Source organism: Pleuronectes platessa, chromosome 19, assembly GCF_947347685.1.
Source record: "Pleuronectes platessa chromosome 19, fPlePla1.1, whole genome shotgun sequence".
In the NCBI taxonomy this organism is placed as follows: domain Eukaryota; kingdom Metazoa; phylum Chordata; class Actinopteri; order Pleuronectiformes; family Pleuronectidae; genus Pleuronectes; species Pleuronectes platessa.
The window spans coordinates 7,188,660-7,206,730 of NC_070644.1; the positions used below are offsets into that span (position 1 = coordinate 7,188,660).

Genomic DNA, 18,071 nt, shown 5'->3' on the forward strand with positions numbered 1-18,071 from the left:
TGAATGGACAAAGAGAGAGATGGCTGCTTGGCAGACTGGGTGATGACTGAGTGATTAAAAAATGCACAGTGCAAAAAACTGTTTGAAAAGACAAAATTATGTAATGAGCAGGATTATACCGATTGGTAGAGATTATGGGATACAACAGGGTTCAGTCATTTCTCTCTAGAGTTGCGTTCAGACATTTACTCATCTGCGGACATTTTCCTGAAATTTCGCGGAGGGACTTGAGAACGCAAATGTCAGAGTCAGGTGCTCCCGGAATATTTACGGAACTTTTCCTGCCGACTCCGTAAATGGTAAGAGTAAAATGTCCCAGAAAATGTGTGAGTGAGCCCATTGAATTGGAATTTGGAACAGAACACAGCATCACAACTTCCTCTGACCCAGAATCCTAAAGCAAACTGCTAAAAACTTTAGCTTCTTCACTGCATAAACAGAACTTAAAAAAAGTGGCAGCATAACAAGCTGTAAACACGGAACTCACACTGTGTATGATCTCCTAAAGTTGTTCCGGTCACCGTGTAATCCACAGTACCCTCTTTACAAACCCAGCAGATGTGGGCAGTATTACGATTGATATGGAGTCACGTGTCTGGCTGATTAATGTAGGTTCAATATTCACAGGGTTTTGATCTCCAGCAGTTTGTTGGTTCATTAGCGGATATGAATGCTCCCCTTTGTTCTCCAGCTGTCGTTGCTAACTTTGCCTTCTGCCACATGTTTGTCTGAGCTGTTCCGGTGTGCCTTTTTTCTGTTTCCAGTTTTATTTCTAGGCCCTGCTCCAAGTGTGTGTTCTTCACTTCCTGTCTCTGTGATTGGCAGCACCAGTCCTCATGTGTTCCACTTGTGTCCAATTGCCCCTGCCTTCCCTGTGTGTGTATAAAAGTCTCAGTGCTTCCCTTTGTCCTCGCCGGATCCCATGTCTTCTGAGCTCTCGTCAGCTTTTGTCTTTTCAGTTTTGATTTTTGAGATTCCTGCGTTTGTTATTTTTATGTTAAAGACTTTCCATTAAAAATACTCTTTAGTTAAAACTCTGCATCATGGGTACACCTGCCTCACCAATCCTGACACACATGGTGCAGGGCAGGTTGCGTACGGAGAGTTTTTTAATATTTTCCTGCAGAAGTCACTGTCGGCTGTGACTGAAGACGACGTTGATGAAATAACAGGATCATTTTCCTATACCTTGCATTGGTATATTTTAATGCGTCAGACACTTCTCCAATATGTCATATTCAAATATTGTCTAAATAATGATTAATTATTTTAACCACCAAATAAACGTTGGCGTTTAAAGAGTGCCAAATAAATGTTCTGAATGTAAATACCAAAGCAAACTCAAACAATGTGCTTAAAGACACTAAAGTTACAAAGAAGGTATTTTATTCATTGCTTATGATATTGATATGTGATCAAACCGAGATAATTTTATGTTCCACCAAGTCAAGAAGTCTTCTAACCTGACATATCTATCTTTACGTCTCTAAAATGAACATGACTTTTACACAGTGATGCTTGAAATAACTCATCCTACTTCGAAATTCCATAGCAACATCAAATGTGTGGATGATTTTATGAAAGCGGAGCCAGTAGTGGGAATGTTGTGACTGTGTGTATTTGTACATGTATGTGTGTCCTCTCACCTCAAAGCAGAAGTCCTGCCCGAGGATGCTCATGTGAACAGGCTTGATGATAACCTCGTCCTCCATACTTAGGTCCAGAGCTTCTACAGCGCTACTGGGGCTGAGCAATGACTCATGGGAGCGAGACTCCTTCAGCCTCGGCATCAGATGAGATCTAAGAGAGGAGGGAGAGAGACAACTGAGTCACCCTGCAGAGTCTGAAGACAGGAAGTGGGAGAGGGGGAGCATATGCGCCGCACGTATTATCGCGCGTCCGTGGTGAGCGTGAAAGAAGAGAGAGGTGTGAAGTGTGAGGGTGACGACAAGAGGATGCTCCACTTGCCTCAAAGTCAGCAGGATGAGTAAATCAACACGTGTTCATTAGAGCGGCAACAATTCAGAAACTGAGACCGAGACCTCCATGCGAACAGTCAAATGGTGAAGGACCGGCATTCAGTCACGCTTTGCTGGTCTTAATGACCACTCCAAGTGCTTTACAGTAGAGTTGACTTTCACCCCTTCACACACACATTCAAACAGCACTTCTATATCTAGCGCTTGGCATATCAGTCTTGCCTCTCATTCATACTGCTAGTACAGGAATTTGAGTGTCTCGCCCATGTACACTTTATCAAACGGACTGGACGAGCTAGGATTCAAACCACCGATTCTCTGATTGGTGAATGACCCACTCCACCACCACCCAAATCACAATCTCACATCTTGATAAGGACCCTGGAGCTTAGATATTCCGAAACCAACCTGCCACCGCAACAAAACTCTTTATTCATTTGATAATTAAATGTAAAATATGCAACTTTGACCACTAGGGGTCTCTCAAATCTCAAATCAAAACAATAACAGAAAACCTTGTTTGTCATTTTGTAGCAGCGTGGGATCATGGGAGTTGTTGTCTTCATCACCACTGCAGATGAAAATCTACCTTACACAACACATCATGCTCACATTAATATTAAAGTTTTATTAATGTTAAACAGCAAACGGCAACGAATAATCTTGATCCATTAAGTGACCAATACAAACAGTAGAAGGAAAAAAAAGCAGCCAACTGGGTAACTGACTAGCAGTGTAGTTTTTCTTCATCATAAGTCAAAGCTCTATTTAATTTAGGTTGAGCTATATATTTATATGACACATGATAACCTAACTGCATGTGTCATGTGTCTATTCTGGTCAAATCCTGAATGAGTCATCACACCTGCAGTAAAAGTTGTGCTGATTCAAGATAGATAACAACACTGAGACTGCAGACACCCCTGTGTATAGTCATGTCAATTGTGTGGGAACATTGCGCTAAAAAAATCTAAGTCGAACCGAACTATCCATGCCCATGCACCACTTCTGCTAACGGATGCTTTGTGACTTCTCATGCAATGAGTCAATGAAAAGGCAAAGAAGATCTGAGTCAATCCGCTCTGCAAACTGGTGGAAACACTACAAATAGGCAACGATTTGTATCATTGATTATCATGAATGGTCAGACTTGCACAATTTTCATGATGTGATAATGTTTCACGGTTATAAACCTCACACTCATCTGAGGTTCATTTAACAAACACACACCACACAAATAGCATTCTCAGAGCGGATATTTATGACGAGAGCCCGGAGTGCACTTTAGAAAGCATTCTGTATCCTCACAATGACAGCCCTCGAGCCCTTTCTCTTGGCCATTCTTCAGGCGGAGAATAGAAGGAGACAAAGTAAAGAGCTTTCCGCTGTTTGCTGTGTTTGATGTCGCCCTACTTTCTGTGTTTTTAGAAGAGTTAGAGAGAAGGACTGTCATCACAAAAGAGCAAGTGCGTCTTCATGCAGTGATCTTATACATGTGGCAGCGATCCACATTATTCAGCTTATTATTAGGCCAACGTTAAGCTTCACAAAAACGCAACAATTAACAAAGAGCGTAAAGGGGGGGTTAGCAATTTGAATCCAGTACACTTCGAATCCTGCTGAAATCCAATGAACCAATAGGCCAGATGTGTGTTGTCCCTGTTGATATTGTTTGTCGTGGCTAATTCCAACATAATTCAACTGTTTGCATTGAGCATTGCAGCTCCAGACGCTGTTTCCGACTGGCTGCGGGCATAGCAACCACACATCGGTATAACGTCCTTAGAGCAGTCAGCATCCAATCACATTACATTGGTAGTGCAGCGGATATGGTACAGCAAAGGCATGCTTCTTGAAAGGCAGACAGACACTGCTGCACCTTGAACGTGTAGTTCGTGCAAAAACAGAGGATGTATCTTGGCTTACATTAATGCTAATGTTTTTGGAGGCTTATTCCAATTTGTGGGTGCCTAAATGAGGGGGGCGGAGCTTCCCTTCACTAGTAGTGATGGGAAGGGTGTTCTTGTTTTCAAAAAAATTAACAGTCCCTCCCCAGAACTTCTAACCCCACCTTTAAGTATTTAAAACGATGCCATCATCAAACATGATGTGAAGTGAACAAAAAGGAACTGCCGCCTTTAGCCCGCCATCGACAATACCCGTGTTCTCGTCACTCTCACAGTGATAAGAGGATGAAGAAGCTTAATACGCTGGTGGGGGTTGTAAACAGCTACATACACATTAGCCCCTGACACTCATATACTTGCAGGAATGCGGACGAAACAGGGTCAATTGCTGATGTAATGAGAGAGAACATTCTTTCAATAGTGCCCTCTGTGGACGGCTTACACGCTAATCTCATGCATGTGTGTGAGCCTCTGTGTGGTTTTGTGTGTGTGTGCGTGTGTGTGTACTGTACATCTCTGCTGTGGACTAAAAGAAGAGCATTCCAGGAATAACATGCAGCAGCCGTAATGACAGATTAACAGCCACATGCAGCCCTGTTGTACAGTCGGACAGCTTTGTTGTGTAATCCACCGTCCAATGCAAAGTAGATAATAATCTGTCCACCCTTCTTCGCCCTCGCTCTGTTTTCACGCAAACACACACACATGCATATGCACAAATCTCATCTCTCTGAAACACAACAACATGTGCAAACACCGCTAGGACAGCTTTGCATATGTGAGCATCCAGTTTCAGGAGCTCTTAGCCTTTCCCAAAGCTGCAGAGGATGCAATGTTTGCACCTAGCTCTGCTTTGTGATTGGCTGACTGGGTACCGGGCAGAACAGTGAGCGAGTCAAATAAAAGAGGAGGAGGGAAATCTGGAAGATATAGAAACTTTGTGTCTCTACTCGCAAAACCTCCATGATGATGATGTCTACGTGTTTTACAAACAATTGAACTGAAGGAAACTTGTGCCATCATTATCAAATATTCTTATGCACTGGCATATTTCTAATATATACAGTATATATATAATATGGAATAATATTCTGCATGTTGTGATATAGAAATATTTATTCTTCTGTTGAAATGCTCTTTTCTCTCAGCATATCATAAGATAAGAACATTAGTGTCAGTGGAAATGGTAGGAGTAGTAACTGATGAATAATAATGATAATAATTCTACTGTAACGTGTAATTTAGAGCCTTTTGTGCGCCACTTTGTAATAATGACAATGAACGACACGTCTGGCAAGTGAAATCTGCTCATAACTTCTGCATCAGCCGAACCTGACGCTCTGTTTGTGTCAGCCTCCGCACACAAGCAGCATTACAAGCAATGACTGTCATCCTCATCTCCTCATTTTTCCACACTTTGGTTCCCCTCCCCCGGCATCTCCTATTCTCAGCAAATGTGCGGTGTCCTTGACAGCCCTCCAATACTATGTTCCTCTCATTGAGTGTTTACCTGAGGTGAAGGGGGGTTTGTTTAAGTTAAGTGGATTTTTTTGGTACACAACTTTCCATCTCACTCTTCCACTACCAGTTCATCTGTTTAACTTTGTTTATCTCCCTTCGCCTCTCTTGGCTACCGATTAATCCATCTCTCCTTTTCCCCTGGGCTTCGTTCTGGCTATTTAAATGTTTCACATATTATGTAGAAGATACACAAGTGTCTGACGGTTTGGAAACTTCCACTGGCTCCTCACAACTATGTACAGAGTAGAAGGGAATATAATGAAAAGGTCAAACTATAAAGAGCAGTTATGTCAAGAGAACACTGTTCATATCGTTAACTATAATACTATGATACAATACAAACAAACATGTGCATACATATGTAGATTAAATGTTTGTGTGAAAGTTTCTTCATCCAAAGAGATACAAAGATGTATTTATTTCATTGATGAATTTTTTGCTTTTTAATGAATTTGTTCATCTCTACATATTCACGTTCAATCTATGGTATTTTTTTTTTTATCAGGGGTTGATGGAGAAGGAGGTAACATGAAAAAAAAAGCCCCTCCATCTGGACTCAAACTATGGATGCTGGTTATGTGCACGGATACTATTCTTTACTTCTGGCCTCCTGTTTGAAGGACACATGGCAACAGCCAGCATGGCATCAATGCTTTGATTATAGTAGAAAAGGCTAAATCAGCGACCACAACAACAAGGTCTGTCCCAGTCTTTAATTCCTTACTTTCATTTGTGATATTTCACATGACATAACGGCTCCCATCACAGGTATACAGACCTACATAGCTTAAAGGCCTAAAACCTCCAATTAGTCAGTTAGAAATGAAGAAGCCTTTTGGATAAGAGGTGAAACGTCTTCAAGAAACACAAGCAAGTCCATATGCCTTCGTACTCGAGTACAACTTCTAAGGATACCATGAACTGGACAAGTGAGAATCTTCACAGACTTTGTGGCATTTGGAACAGAGACTCAAGAGAAGTTTTGAGAATGACGAGAGTTATTATATCAATACATTTCTGAATAATTATTTATCTGTATTCTACCAGCGCAGTCTGAGAACTAGATGCACTGTGCCCTGCTGAGGTTCAATAGAAACCCAGTTAGGAGCGAGCGCCGCAGAAAGCAGAGCAGAGTAATGGATTCTGAGTGTGTCTGGACTGCACCCAGTGTGCTTTGTCTCTGCATCCTGTAAAGAGTTCATCTGATAGCCTGTCTGGGATCTGATATAGTCTGAAACCTTGGGCTTATATAGGGGTCAGAGCACTTAGACCTCTGACACACTGACTTGATGGCTGGCTGGCTGCACCACGAGGGACTATTTTTGCACCAATAGTTGAAAACAGGCTGAATTAATGTGGTGCGGCTCCAAATAACAGCGCTTTGAAGGCCTGCAACCACCTGGGTTGCATCACAAATATGCATTGTTCCAACACAATCACATTTGCAACACCAACAGCACGTTATAGCACATGTGAAGCGGTGTTAATCTTTACATAATACCCTCTTTGTGTTGCTCCTCCACTCACGCTACTGTGCAGTAATCATCCAACACACAAACTTACCCCAATGACCAAAGTTAAGCTTCAGGCATAACCTAAACACAACAAGCACTTCTCTCAGGAGAGGCCCTCACTTATTGCCAGAGCTAAGCGACCTGATGTTAAGTCTCCTTGCTAACAGTTTTTCACCGTGGATACACAGTGTTTACACAGCACTTTGCTTCGCTGTTAGAGCAGCATCTACAACAATCAATACGCTCCCCCACTCACAGACTGGCACAGCAATTACTTGTTAATAATGCGCTCGACCAAACAAACACATGCCAGGCAGAGGCGTACAAAGTTTTGGATGAGTTCTGTGGCTCCTGCTCCTTTATGTGGACTTACTGTCAATTGCTTTGGACATTAAGTGTCAGCTACATTAATGGTATGTTATATAAAATCTGAATAAATAAGTACTAAAACATAATGCATGCAGACGCTTCCCTTCAGGGGATGAGGACACTGTGAATGGTTTAAATATGAAAAGGGTGTAAATCATAAGCTCCAGTTTGTGCTTCCATATATATATATATATATATATATATGACCAGTGCATCCTTATCACAGAGCATACCATTAGTTATTCCCAAAAATATAGGTGTTATTTAATGTTTATGCTTTTTCAATGGAAAAATACACATTCATTAAAATGCGTACTTGAGTTCAGCATGTAATGAGCCAGATTTAGCAAGGCAGGCTAGTTTTCATCTGCAGGTTTGATCTAAAATAACACAAATAACTTGATTTTCAATTTTTTTTTGATTTCCTTCAAGTTTAGCAATAGCATTTTGGGCTACCTGAATAAAAGAGGGAGCCCAGTTCTAACAGTCATTTAGATGAAGTGGCCGACGCATGGATGTGGACTGAATGCAATACTTTTCCATTTGGATGCTTTGAGTAATCCTTAAGGAAAGGTCATTCATTAATTTTTCAGGAACTGTGATGGGCCAACACCTTATGTTACTGCATTCCGATATGTTATCTGTAATCAACAAGCCAAAGTCCAATAATGAAAACAACAGAGAGCAAAGACGATGCTGATGACAAGACAAATTCATTCTCAGCTCAGATAAATAATGATGAAAGAAAATGTGCAGAACTGCTGCCTGTAAGGGGGTTTGGTGAGACCTGAAGCCCAGTGGTTACACTAGAGGTTTGTTATAGCGTACCTAAGGAAAAGCTGCAAAGTTTTCACCAAATTTATTCCTGCAACATTCTCTGAACAGCTGCATCGCCATGTAATACGGTGCTCAAACCGACAAGCTCCATCCAGCCAGCAACACACCAACCACTCCGCCTGCACCTGGGCCCCAACTCAAACATTAAAGCAGGGAAAAACAAAACAGTTAACGGTCGAACTCCTGCTGTGCACATGATCGCACTGTAATTGTTCAAGGTTGATGATGAAACACACACACACCGCAGAGACAGGCAACTGGACAAATCAGCCATTATTCATGCATCAAGCCTCACATGATAAAGTGTCCATTATTCCCACTGCGTTGGCGCTGACTCAGTGGAAAGGACCACAGGCTGTGATGAAACAACCAAGTGTCTGTCACACTGCGGAGTGCTCTGTCACTGGCTGATCGCTCATTTGAACCAAACAGATGTGGTTAGTCCTTCTTAATTCTCACAGTGAATAATGAAGCACCATCAGCTCGGAGAGGAAGTGAAAGTCTTACTGCAGTGTCAGTGTCAGATTTATGTCCTTCATTGGCATGTTTTTCAGCGATACAGTGGCATTTGGAGTTTTGTTAGGCCTGTGAAAATATATGTTTTGGTGCATCAACCTGCCAGCTGTCAAATGTCATCTGCACAGGGGTGCCGGAACAGCTGGTGGATGGGTAGCTGGAGAATATAGACAACAAAACAAACATCTGGCCCCACAGCAAGAGGCGAGAAGGAAAAGAGTAGTCAAGAGGAGGTGAGGGGGAAGAGACGAGGAGGATCCTGTCAGAAGCTACTGGTGCAGAACGAAGGATGTGTGAGCGGAACCATTGACTTGTGGCTACAGGCCTCCAAGCCAAAATCCAATCAGGACGGGTAGGAGACCCCTTCAAGAGCAAGCCTCACTCACTGTCAAAGGAAGAAACAGAACAGAGGAAGGACGATCTCTGGAGACAAACACAGAGTTTGAGGTCGGGGTGAGTTGGAGGAGATGTAGCTAATGTGACGGCATCAACTACCATTCCTTTTACCAATAACCCCTCAGAGAAAATTTACACTCATCAAAGCTAGACAGACACTCAATACAAAAGCCCCGGCCAACCTTCCAATCTGTGACCTCAGTGAAGGTCTTTGCAAACCAAGTCTGCATTTTCATGTGCGTTTTTTAATTTGTCAGCCAAACCTTGCACACTGAGTCTGACGGGGCCTTTTATTCTATTTGTTCAGAAAAATCCAGTCAAAATAAAACAACTCTCTGGAACGCCCTTTGACAGAAGTGGAAAACCCAGAAAAATCAAAACTGTTTACTGACGTACGAAAGTTTCGAGATTGGTGTGTTAATGTGATTGGCACAACATGACGTTGTGTTTCTTTAACACTTTTGTTAACATTTTCAGACAAATTATATGGACACTGATTGCAAAGACCTAAATTGGCTGTGCCGAATGCCCATTAAATCAATAACAAAGACAGCTAGGGAAAAGAAAAAGGGAAAATGTACATCGTCGTTGCCGTCAGTCTAGCTCCAGTGCATTAGTGCAGTGCAGCACCTGTGCTGGTTGACGGCGTCGGATCTTTAGGCTCCTACACTGCCGGCGGACTAATGCACATGACACAAAAGACAGATTATGCTGTGAAGAGGGGTAAAGAGAAAGAGACCCTGCCCCAGGCATCACTGCACCAAGTAAAAAATGAAGCTATAGTGTGACCACTTTTGTGAAGAATAATAAGAGGCGGTTAGAGCTCCATAGAGGGGAACACACATTAGCTTAGAATGGAAGGAATAGCTCCACACAAAGATGGCCTTTCATTTACAGAGAGGAAGGAAGCTTTTAAGGACAAGAATGAGACGCATATAAACATGCGCACACGCCTCCCTGACAAATACACACATGCCAGACATAGGGAACGAGGGAGTTAGCTTTAGCATTTAGTATCTCCTAAATAATCAGCCCTACTAGGCCCCCTTTATTATGAGTCTGCAGGGATGCCTGACTCAGAGCTCTGGCAGACATGCTTCATTGTGGGAAAATCTGGCTGGTGACTGAGATCAGGTGGTTACTAAACAACTGTTGGAAGAGCTAACTCAGACACACACACACACACACACACAGCTTGATTACAGTGAGAGCGCAGCCTCCCTACTAGGCTGCGAGGTAATTCAGTGTAACATCTGCTAGGACACTCACTGCGGGGGACCAATACGCTGCAATGAGAAGCGGCTCTGGAGCGGCTCCGAGCCGAGGCTTGAGCTCTGAGGTCATGTGCCGAGAGTCGGAGAACAGAACAGCTGGTTGCGAACCGCTGGACGCAGACAATTGCAATTGACCATTCACAAAACACAGCACGTGAATTACCTGCAATGATCTGCGAGGACTGTTTACGTTTGGTAAATATTTGCAGCGATTTCATTGGAGGATTATTCTGCGGCCGCCTTTGCGGGATGTGACACATGTAGTACATCCTTTTTACATCTCATTCCTCTTCCCTGGACAGCTTTAAGAGCCACGAGTCCACAGTCACTAGAGCAAATAATGATGCTTCTACAGTTCAATGGATTTTTATGACACCACACTATGTGTGAGTGTGTGGCAGTGTGGGTGTTTGACCATCGCTTTATTCACAGTAATTACATTGGGAGTGCGGCAATTCAAATAGGACAATCAAAACATCGCAATTACAGGGAAATTAAATTGAGGTCAAAGGTCAGCCCAAACAGTAACCCCCTGAATAACAGCTAAAGTCAAAGGGCGAATGTCATACTGATGACTGATGGACTTCTGGTAGCCAACCGACGCGGTGTGATCGGTAAATTTATTTAAAAACTATTCACTTATGATCTGACATGTGAGGGGGGGGAAAAAACCATCATGGTAGAATTTGACTTTACAAGAGTAAATATATCTGTTTTAGTCACACAGCCTGGTGGAGCACTGTCTCATGACTCGTGACACACAATGTGCAGTGACTACTAACACACATGTGGTTTCCCACGAGCAGGAAACAAAAACTCTCAAATTCACCTGAAGATGATGTCAGAAAACCACTACAGACTATTAGGGCCATAATGAGAAAAGAAATTCGATTTGAGAATAAAGTCTTAATACTACAAGAATACAGTCGTAGTTTATAAGAAAATGGTCTGGGATTGAAGGAAAAAAATACATTTGTAGTAAGTAAGTAGTAGGAGCTTCTACTCCACAGAGTGGAACTGGAAATATTACAATTTTCTTCACGTATTATCCTATTTATTTGTTCACTAACATTCACAGAAATTAGGGGGAGAGAGCTGTAAGAATAACTGTCTATTTAAACATTGAATTTATGTACAATAATGCCTCATATGTGAAATATGATAAATATATTGCACTGTACTATCACATAAAATATTGACTAATCCGGTAAATATAGGCGTACCAGCATCATGACAAATGGTCTTTAAGACATTATATTATTTTCTCTTCTTTCTACTTTTCTTGACCAGCTGAGCAAGAAAAATGAGAACAGCTCGATTGATTCTCTTTCTATCTGTCCGACATAACTTCATTACTAAAACCCCATATTAAGGGGTTTCTCAGTTACAACAGTGGGCCAACAATTGATGTGTTTATTCTATATTCTCACTTAAAAACAGCATTAAGAATGATTTTATTTTACTTAAACTATTTATTATGTGAATGTGAGCCACAGTGAAGTCATGGGTCAGAAATTGATTTTTCCATCAGAGGGCAAATTTAATCGAACCAAAATCCATGTAATGTACTTAACTTTCACTCCATTGATTTGTCTTCATTACAACACATTGTGCATTATTTGAATTTGAGCCACAAAATGTGTGAGAGCAAAAGAACAACATTTGAATATATGAATAATTGCGAGTAAATACATTTGTATTGTCAACTTGTAACTCGCTGCTGCAAGTATAAACAGCCTTACAATCTAAGCTGCCAGGGAACTAATCAACCCAGAATGAATCAGATGTCCGATTCGTTTGTTTGTGATAATTATAGGGACTTTCAAAAAACACCATCTAAACTCAGTCCACTTTGAAACTGCCAAAGAATAACCTCAACAGGTCAGGACTGATTCATTATTTTGAACCGAGGAAAACGGCACTCGCAACAAAGAAAAACAGACTTTTACTTTTTACTTTGTTATTTAGGGAACCTTTGACCTATGAATTCTGAACAAAAATACCACAGCAGAGAGGAAGAGTGGGAAGGGATGGAAGGCGGAGGAAAGGAAAATACAGTTGTCCCCAGGGATACTGAAACAACCGGACTAATCGGGCCAAGTGTCTGCCCAATTAACTGATATCTTCTGGCTTCGGGCCATCCAGAAATCCTCACTGTTAAAGCATGAAGGGTGATGAGGTGTCAGTGGTTTGAAAATGTGCCCCTTACCATATTTACTTGAGAACGCACTGCAATGTGATAAGCTGCTTATGGTCTTACTCTAGACACGCAATTAAGTCACAAATACATCTTTATGTTGACTTTGGGATTACCCATTTCCTAATCCTCATTAGCCATTATTGATCTAGCATTTTAAGCTAGGGTTTGTAATCCTGGAAAAAACAGTAAGTGCAGGCTACACTACAAATATGCAGCTGGTACATCCCACCTCCTCCCACTGACCCTATCATCAAAGCTACGCCCCAAAAACACAAACACACACTGACGACAACTGCTAGAAGATGACTTTACCGAGATTTGCTCGCTAACTTCTGGCTATCGCCTCTGCCTCAGTGAAGTATATCTCTCCATCTTGTGAAGATCATGTGCAGTGAGAGCAGGGGCAGGAAGGTCGGGGTACGCCAGCGTATCATTTGGTCCGAAAGAAATGATTGGTCGTATTTATTACAGTCCTGCAAGGACCTGCAAAGGACTTTCTTTATAGGGACGTGGAAAGGATTAAAAAAAATAACATAAAAGAAGAAACAAATTAATAATATTATTTCTGAAACAAACCTTACCTTTAACAATATAAATACAACTCTGCTGTAACCACAAACATGTACGGCAACACTATTTGAGACAAGACAGTCACATATTGGGGTGTATGAATCAGACTTGATCATGTGGCCGAGAATACCTAAGGCAAGACAAGGTCATGGAAATGGTGTGTGCCTCTGTGCTAATGTGCTAGTTCCTGTGTTTATAAGCACACATGACACTGCTGTGTTCATGTACTGTATCTTTACAAGAAATTCACTCTATTTGTTAAGCTTGAATTGAAGAAAGTATAAATTAGACTTAAGCAAAATGTAAAAATAAGCCTATTCTCTTCCATAGCTGTGAAGCGCTCAGGGCACTGATAACAGCATGTGCAAAGAAGTCGAGGAGATGAGGAAGTGTGTTTTTTCACTTCTTGACCTGAATATTCAAACATCCCTGTGGCATTGGACAAAGAAACAGGCAAACACTCAAGTTCACAAAGAGAACAAATACAAAACAAAAAGGGTAGAGACTTTCTTCCCACGCAACCAGCACAAAACTTCCATGGATCATGGAACAATCTAGCCTGTGATCTCTGCAAATGCTACTTTTCTTACTTTGTTGCATTTTGTATTAATACTACATTTAGACAGGTGAGGCAGATTTAGCACATAATTGGTTCTAAACTGTAGAACCACTGTAGCCCACTGTCAATACGGAGATCTTACTCAAACTCTAAAGCCAAGATCTGCCTCTGGCACTGAATAGTTTTCATGTTCAAGTCTAAACATATCCTTGGTTTTCTCCAAGCACCTTCCTCTCCAAGCATTTAGCTGCACTACTTTACCCCTCCTTATATTTAACTCTCCAGACCTTCCTTTACGTTCAAACCTCATGTAGACAATGATTCCTTATCGCCCCAAAAATAGCCAGATAAAATCACAACGTACAGTCCAAGACCGTGCGTGGATGCAGGGACAGAGGTTTTTGTGAAACCACAGCGTGCAACTGCAGCTGTAACCATCCACGACAGTGAGCACAGCTATGAATAAATCATTAAAACAAAACGACACCTACGATCTACTGAATATGTGAAACATGGTCCAGCAGAACCTCGCCGAGTTAGATCCCCAGGACGTGCAGCTTCCCTTTTCCGTCACATTCCTCACTAGTGGCTGGTCTCAGTGTTTTCCCGACTATTTTTGAGTCGCTGGGAACGTGGCTGGAGCCTCTGCCCTCAGAGTTAAACCACACCACTCCCAAAGGATGTATAACACACCCCTCTCCACATCCCATTTAAAAAGACAGTGCTGCAATTTAGGACAAGCCTGCCTATAGCCAAGAGCAACATTGTATTACCATGAAGTAATGCTTAAACCAAATTTACATGGGCATTTAATGTTAAGGGTGAATTTCTAAATAATGCATCCATAAAGAGCTATTACATTAATCTGCAGAATATACTCTACAGTAGTACCTTTTGTTGTACCTAATGACAGGTTTTTCGTCACTGCATTATAGTTCGGCTTTGAAAATTGCAAAATAATGAAACAAAATGTGTATTCATATATTGCCAAAATAAATTATTCATCTAAGGTACCCTGAAGGACAGTCCACAGTCCCACCATATCTAATATTCATGAAAGTAAAAGAATAATCTAACCAAAAAAGTAGGGAAGTTGCAAGCCTCTTACAAAGTTATTTGGGTGCTACTTGCTGGGAAATGGAGCAAAGCTCGATATTTTATTCTGGCTGAAGTCAGTCCCTAGGACACACAGTTGCTCTGTCATCATCAGATCTGTCCCCCTGCTTTTTCTCACACTGATGTAGACCCCAAGTTGGCAGCCAGGAAGGGAGCCTGCCTCCTCCCCCTCTTCCCCCTCCTCCCCCTGCTCCTCCTCCTCCTCCCTACCCGTTTCCCTGTAAGCAAGAAACAATAGCTCTGCCTTCAGCACCACACTCTGTGGGAAAATCCTGGGTCCTTGGCCGGATATTGGGAGTCCAAGAAAAATCTGGGAAAAAAAGAAAAAGAGGAGGGAAGGAAGGTACGGAGGAGAGACAGAGACTGGAGGTGGAGGGAGCGAGGGAGAAGTGGAGGAAATGAGGACAGCCAGGTTTGGGGAGGAGATTCGCTGCCAGATGTATCGTATGGTTGTTTTGCGCATAGCTGGCGACTCAGTGAGGGAAGACTGATGTCACAGCTGTCAAGAGACGCTTCAATTAAAACTGATGTTTGAGCTCCGAAAAAAAAGCCAAAGACCCAGAAATGCCAGTCATCTGTGAAAAAAATACTCTGAAACGGGTCCAGTTTGGCATGAGCCGGTTTCATTATTTATTTTCCTGAAATGTGTTCTTGAACGACAAGAGGATATTTCGATCATTCAACCGTCTGGAGAAAACATAGCCATCATTATGTTAAAAGAAGGGAGCGGAACTCCGCAGACGTCTGCGGTGATCATCTCGTTCTCACTACACACAAAGGAGGTCACTGTGCACCGTACAGTGGAAAGGTCTTCGCACCCTATTATGGGTGGACGGGTTCTCCAGCTCCAAAACAATTTAAATATCATTTGGGAGGTGAAACTGGAGGTGGTGTAATGTACCTGTGCGCCTCCGATGCAATGGATTAGAGTTGCTTGCTCTTATCACAAGTAAACAGGCCTGCATACCTTGCTGTTTTGGAGAATGGCTGGGTAAAGGTTAACTACAAAGCCAAGGCAAAGCTGAGAGACTAAACACTCAAGGGGATTTCCTCATTCCTCTGGCCTGGGTCATGATAATATCATACTTCACAGGGTTGTTTGGAGTGTGACTGCTCCCGAATATAATGCAGGAGGAGGAGAGGCTAGTCTTCATGTGGAAGTTTGTTTGTAATCACTGCAGTCGGCGAGGAATGCAGAAAATTTTCTTGAATCTCCATTATTCATAGGAAAATGCATTTTGAACAATGGGCTTCTGTACTCAGAGAGTCATGTGGCTCCATTTACAACTCATTTTACATTGTCACGTGTACTTGCATTAGTGTGTTCAGAGAAGTGCATGCATGCAATCTCACACACACACACATATGAAGTTTGTATTCCACGTGACATTTTGTGAGAAAAACCTATTTCAAATCATACCAAGAAGTGTGTGGGTGGGTATGTGCCGGGGTCCTGAGCCAAGTGTGCAGCAACAGACAGGACAGGGTCATGAGAGAGAGTGGGAGAGACGGGGCCCTCTCTGCTCACTGCCTGTCTGCAGTAGCCCCCGCCTCTGAGAAGTTATTCCCCTGCTAACAGCTAACCCTGTTTAGCAGAGCACCACCTGGTTGCGCAGAGGTAAAGACGAAGAGACAGGGAGGCAAGCGGAGGGAAACACATTCCAGGCAAGCTTCCACAAGCATCGCAGAGACGTGGGTGGCGGACGGAGAGAGGGTGAGACATGTTGGACAAGGAGATGTTGATAGAGGGAGGAAAAAATAAAGACGGGGAGAAGAGCAACTCTATATCAAATCAACACGCCAATGACTCATCTGGAGAGAATATGAATACGACGGCAAGGAGGATGATTACCAAGAGAAGAGCAGGAAGAATAATTGTTTATAACACGGCAGTAAATCTGGGCTACGAATGATTCAGTTTCATTTGACATTTCTGCTGCTAAATTTGAAAGTGTCATCTCTCCCCCGACTGGGCAATATGATACTATATATAATGCAAATGAAGTGAGATTGTCAACCATTACAAATTTATATCAAGGTGATTATCACTTTAATACCTCTGGAAGTATGAGGGCATTGGGGGCAACGTCACGAGGAATTTTGTATCAAAGTCATGTTAAGGCGGTGGTCTAGTGGCAGAAACTTGGACTATGGGCAGAGAAGGTCTCTGGTTCGTCTCTGGTTCGACTCCACGGAGAGACAACAAAAGACGAACCTGGATTGATCTGTCCAAAAATCCAAGAGTCTCCCTACCCTGTCTAGTGCCCCTGAGCAAGGCACCTTACTCCCCCAACATCTGCTCCCCGAGCGCCTGTACGCGGCTGCTCACTGCTCTGTGTGTACTGCACAAGATGGGTCAAAAGCAGAGATTAAATTTCCCTACCTGCATGAGTGTGCCTTTGCATGACTGTGCATGTGTTTGGGATGAATAAATGCATCTTAATCTTAATCTTAACTCTGCACAGAATGTAGTAAAAAGAAGACAAAGGCCTTTTAGAGAGTGAAGACAAGGAGGGAGGTCACCTGCCATCTTTCTTAAGGCTCATTTATACCCAAGTTACATACGTTTAGAGAAACAGCAGGAGCCATTCTGTCGGCATTAAATCCCTCCATATTTTTGTACATCTTCTGAAAACGTACGCATATGGACACAAGAGAGATAAACGTAGCAGTACCCACAGAAATGGTAGGGGGCAGTGTAGCCAGTAGTTCAAGCTAAACGACTCTAGGACATGTCAAAAAATGTCAACAATGGCAGAACTTTGAAAATATCTACAGGCAAGGAACAGGTTTTTAATGTGAGTTGGATCCTGCTGAAGGAAAAGTAGAGGACTGTGTGGGAGCCCTTTCTTCTGAACAGATATATTATCAGCACATCTTCCACCGTCGCTATTTTTGTCGTTGTCAGAAACTTTTCGAGTCTCCGCTGCCTCTATTGGATGCATGACTTGACAACCATACCAATGTAAAGGGCAATGGAATTATGTGGTCAGTGACAGTTACATCATCAAATTAACCTATCTCTTTTCATTTATGAAAGGCAACATAAATGCCCCTCTATTCTGACAAATACTTCATCATTTTGATACATGGAATTGAAGATTCATTTCTCAACCTTTCCATTTCACGAGCCTCTTTGACGCCTTCCACACAATAATCAACTGCAAGTAGATCAGTTTGTAACATTTACACATACAGTACAATAGTACAATAGTTAATATTTTCCGGAGGATCAGTCATTTCCTGTTATTCTTCCTGGTATATCACCAAAGTAAAGTGACTTGCATGTCAACGGGTTTTGCCGCCCCTTAAT

At 42.3% G+C, this 18,071-nt stretch overlaps 1 protein-coding gene across 9 annotated transcripts in view; it reads right to left on the reverse strand.

Annotated features, from left to right (window-relative positions):
* dab2ipb (DAB2 interacting protein b) overlaps positions 1-18,071 on the reverse strand; it is a 138,813-nt gene that overhangs the window by 33,065 nt on the left and 87,677 nt on the right. For 8 of the 9 annotated variants that reach the window (XM_053410887.1, XM_053410889.1, XM_053410885.1 and 5 more), the window contains one exon: positions 1,647-1,800. In XM_053410887.1, coding sequence (XP_053266862.1) covers positions 1,647-1,800 — 154 coding nt within the window. Of the gene's footprint in view, positions 1-1,646; positions 1,801-14,133; positions 14,280-18,071 lie in introns of those variants that run through there. The other variant, XM_053410890.1, reaches the window with a different exon arrangement.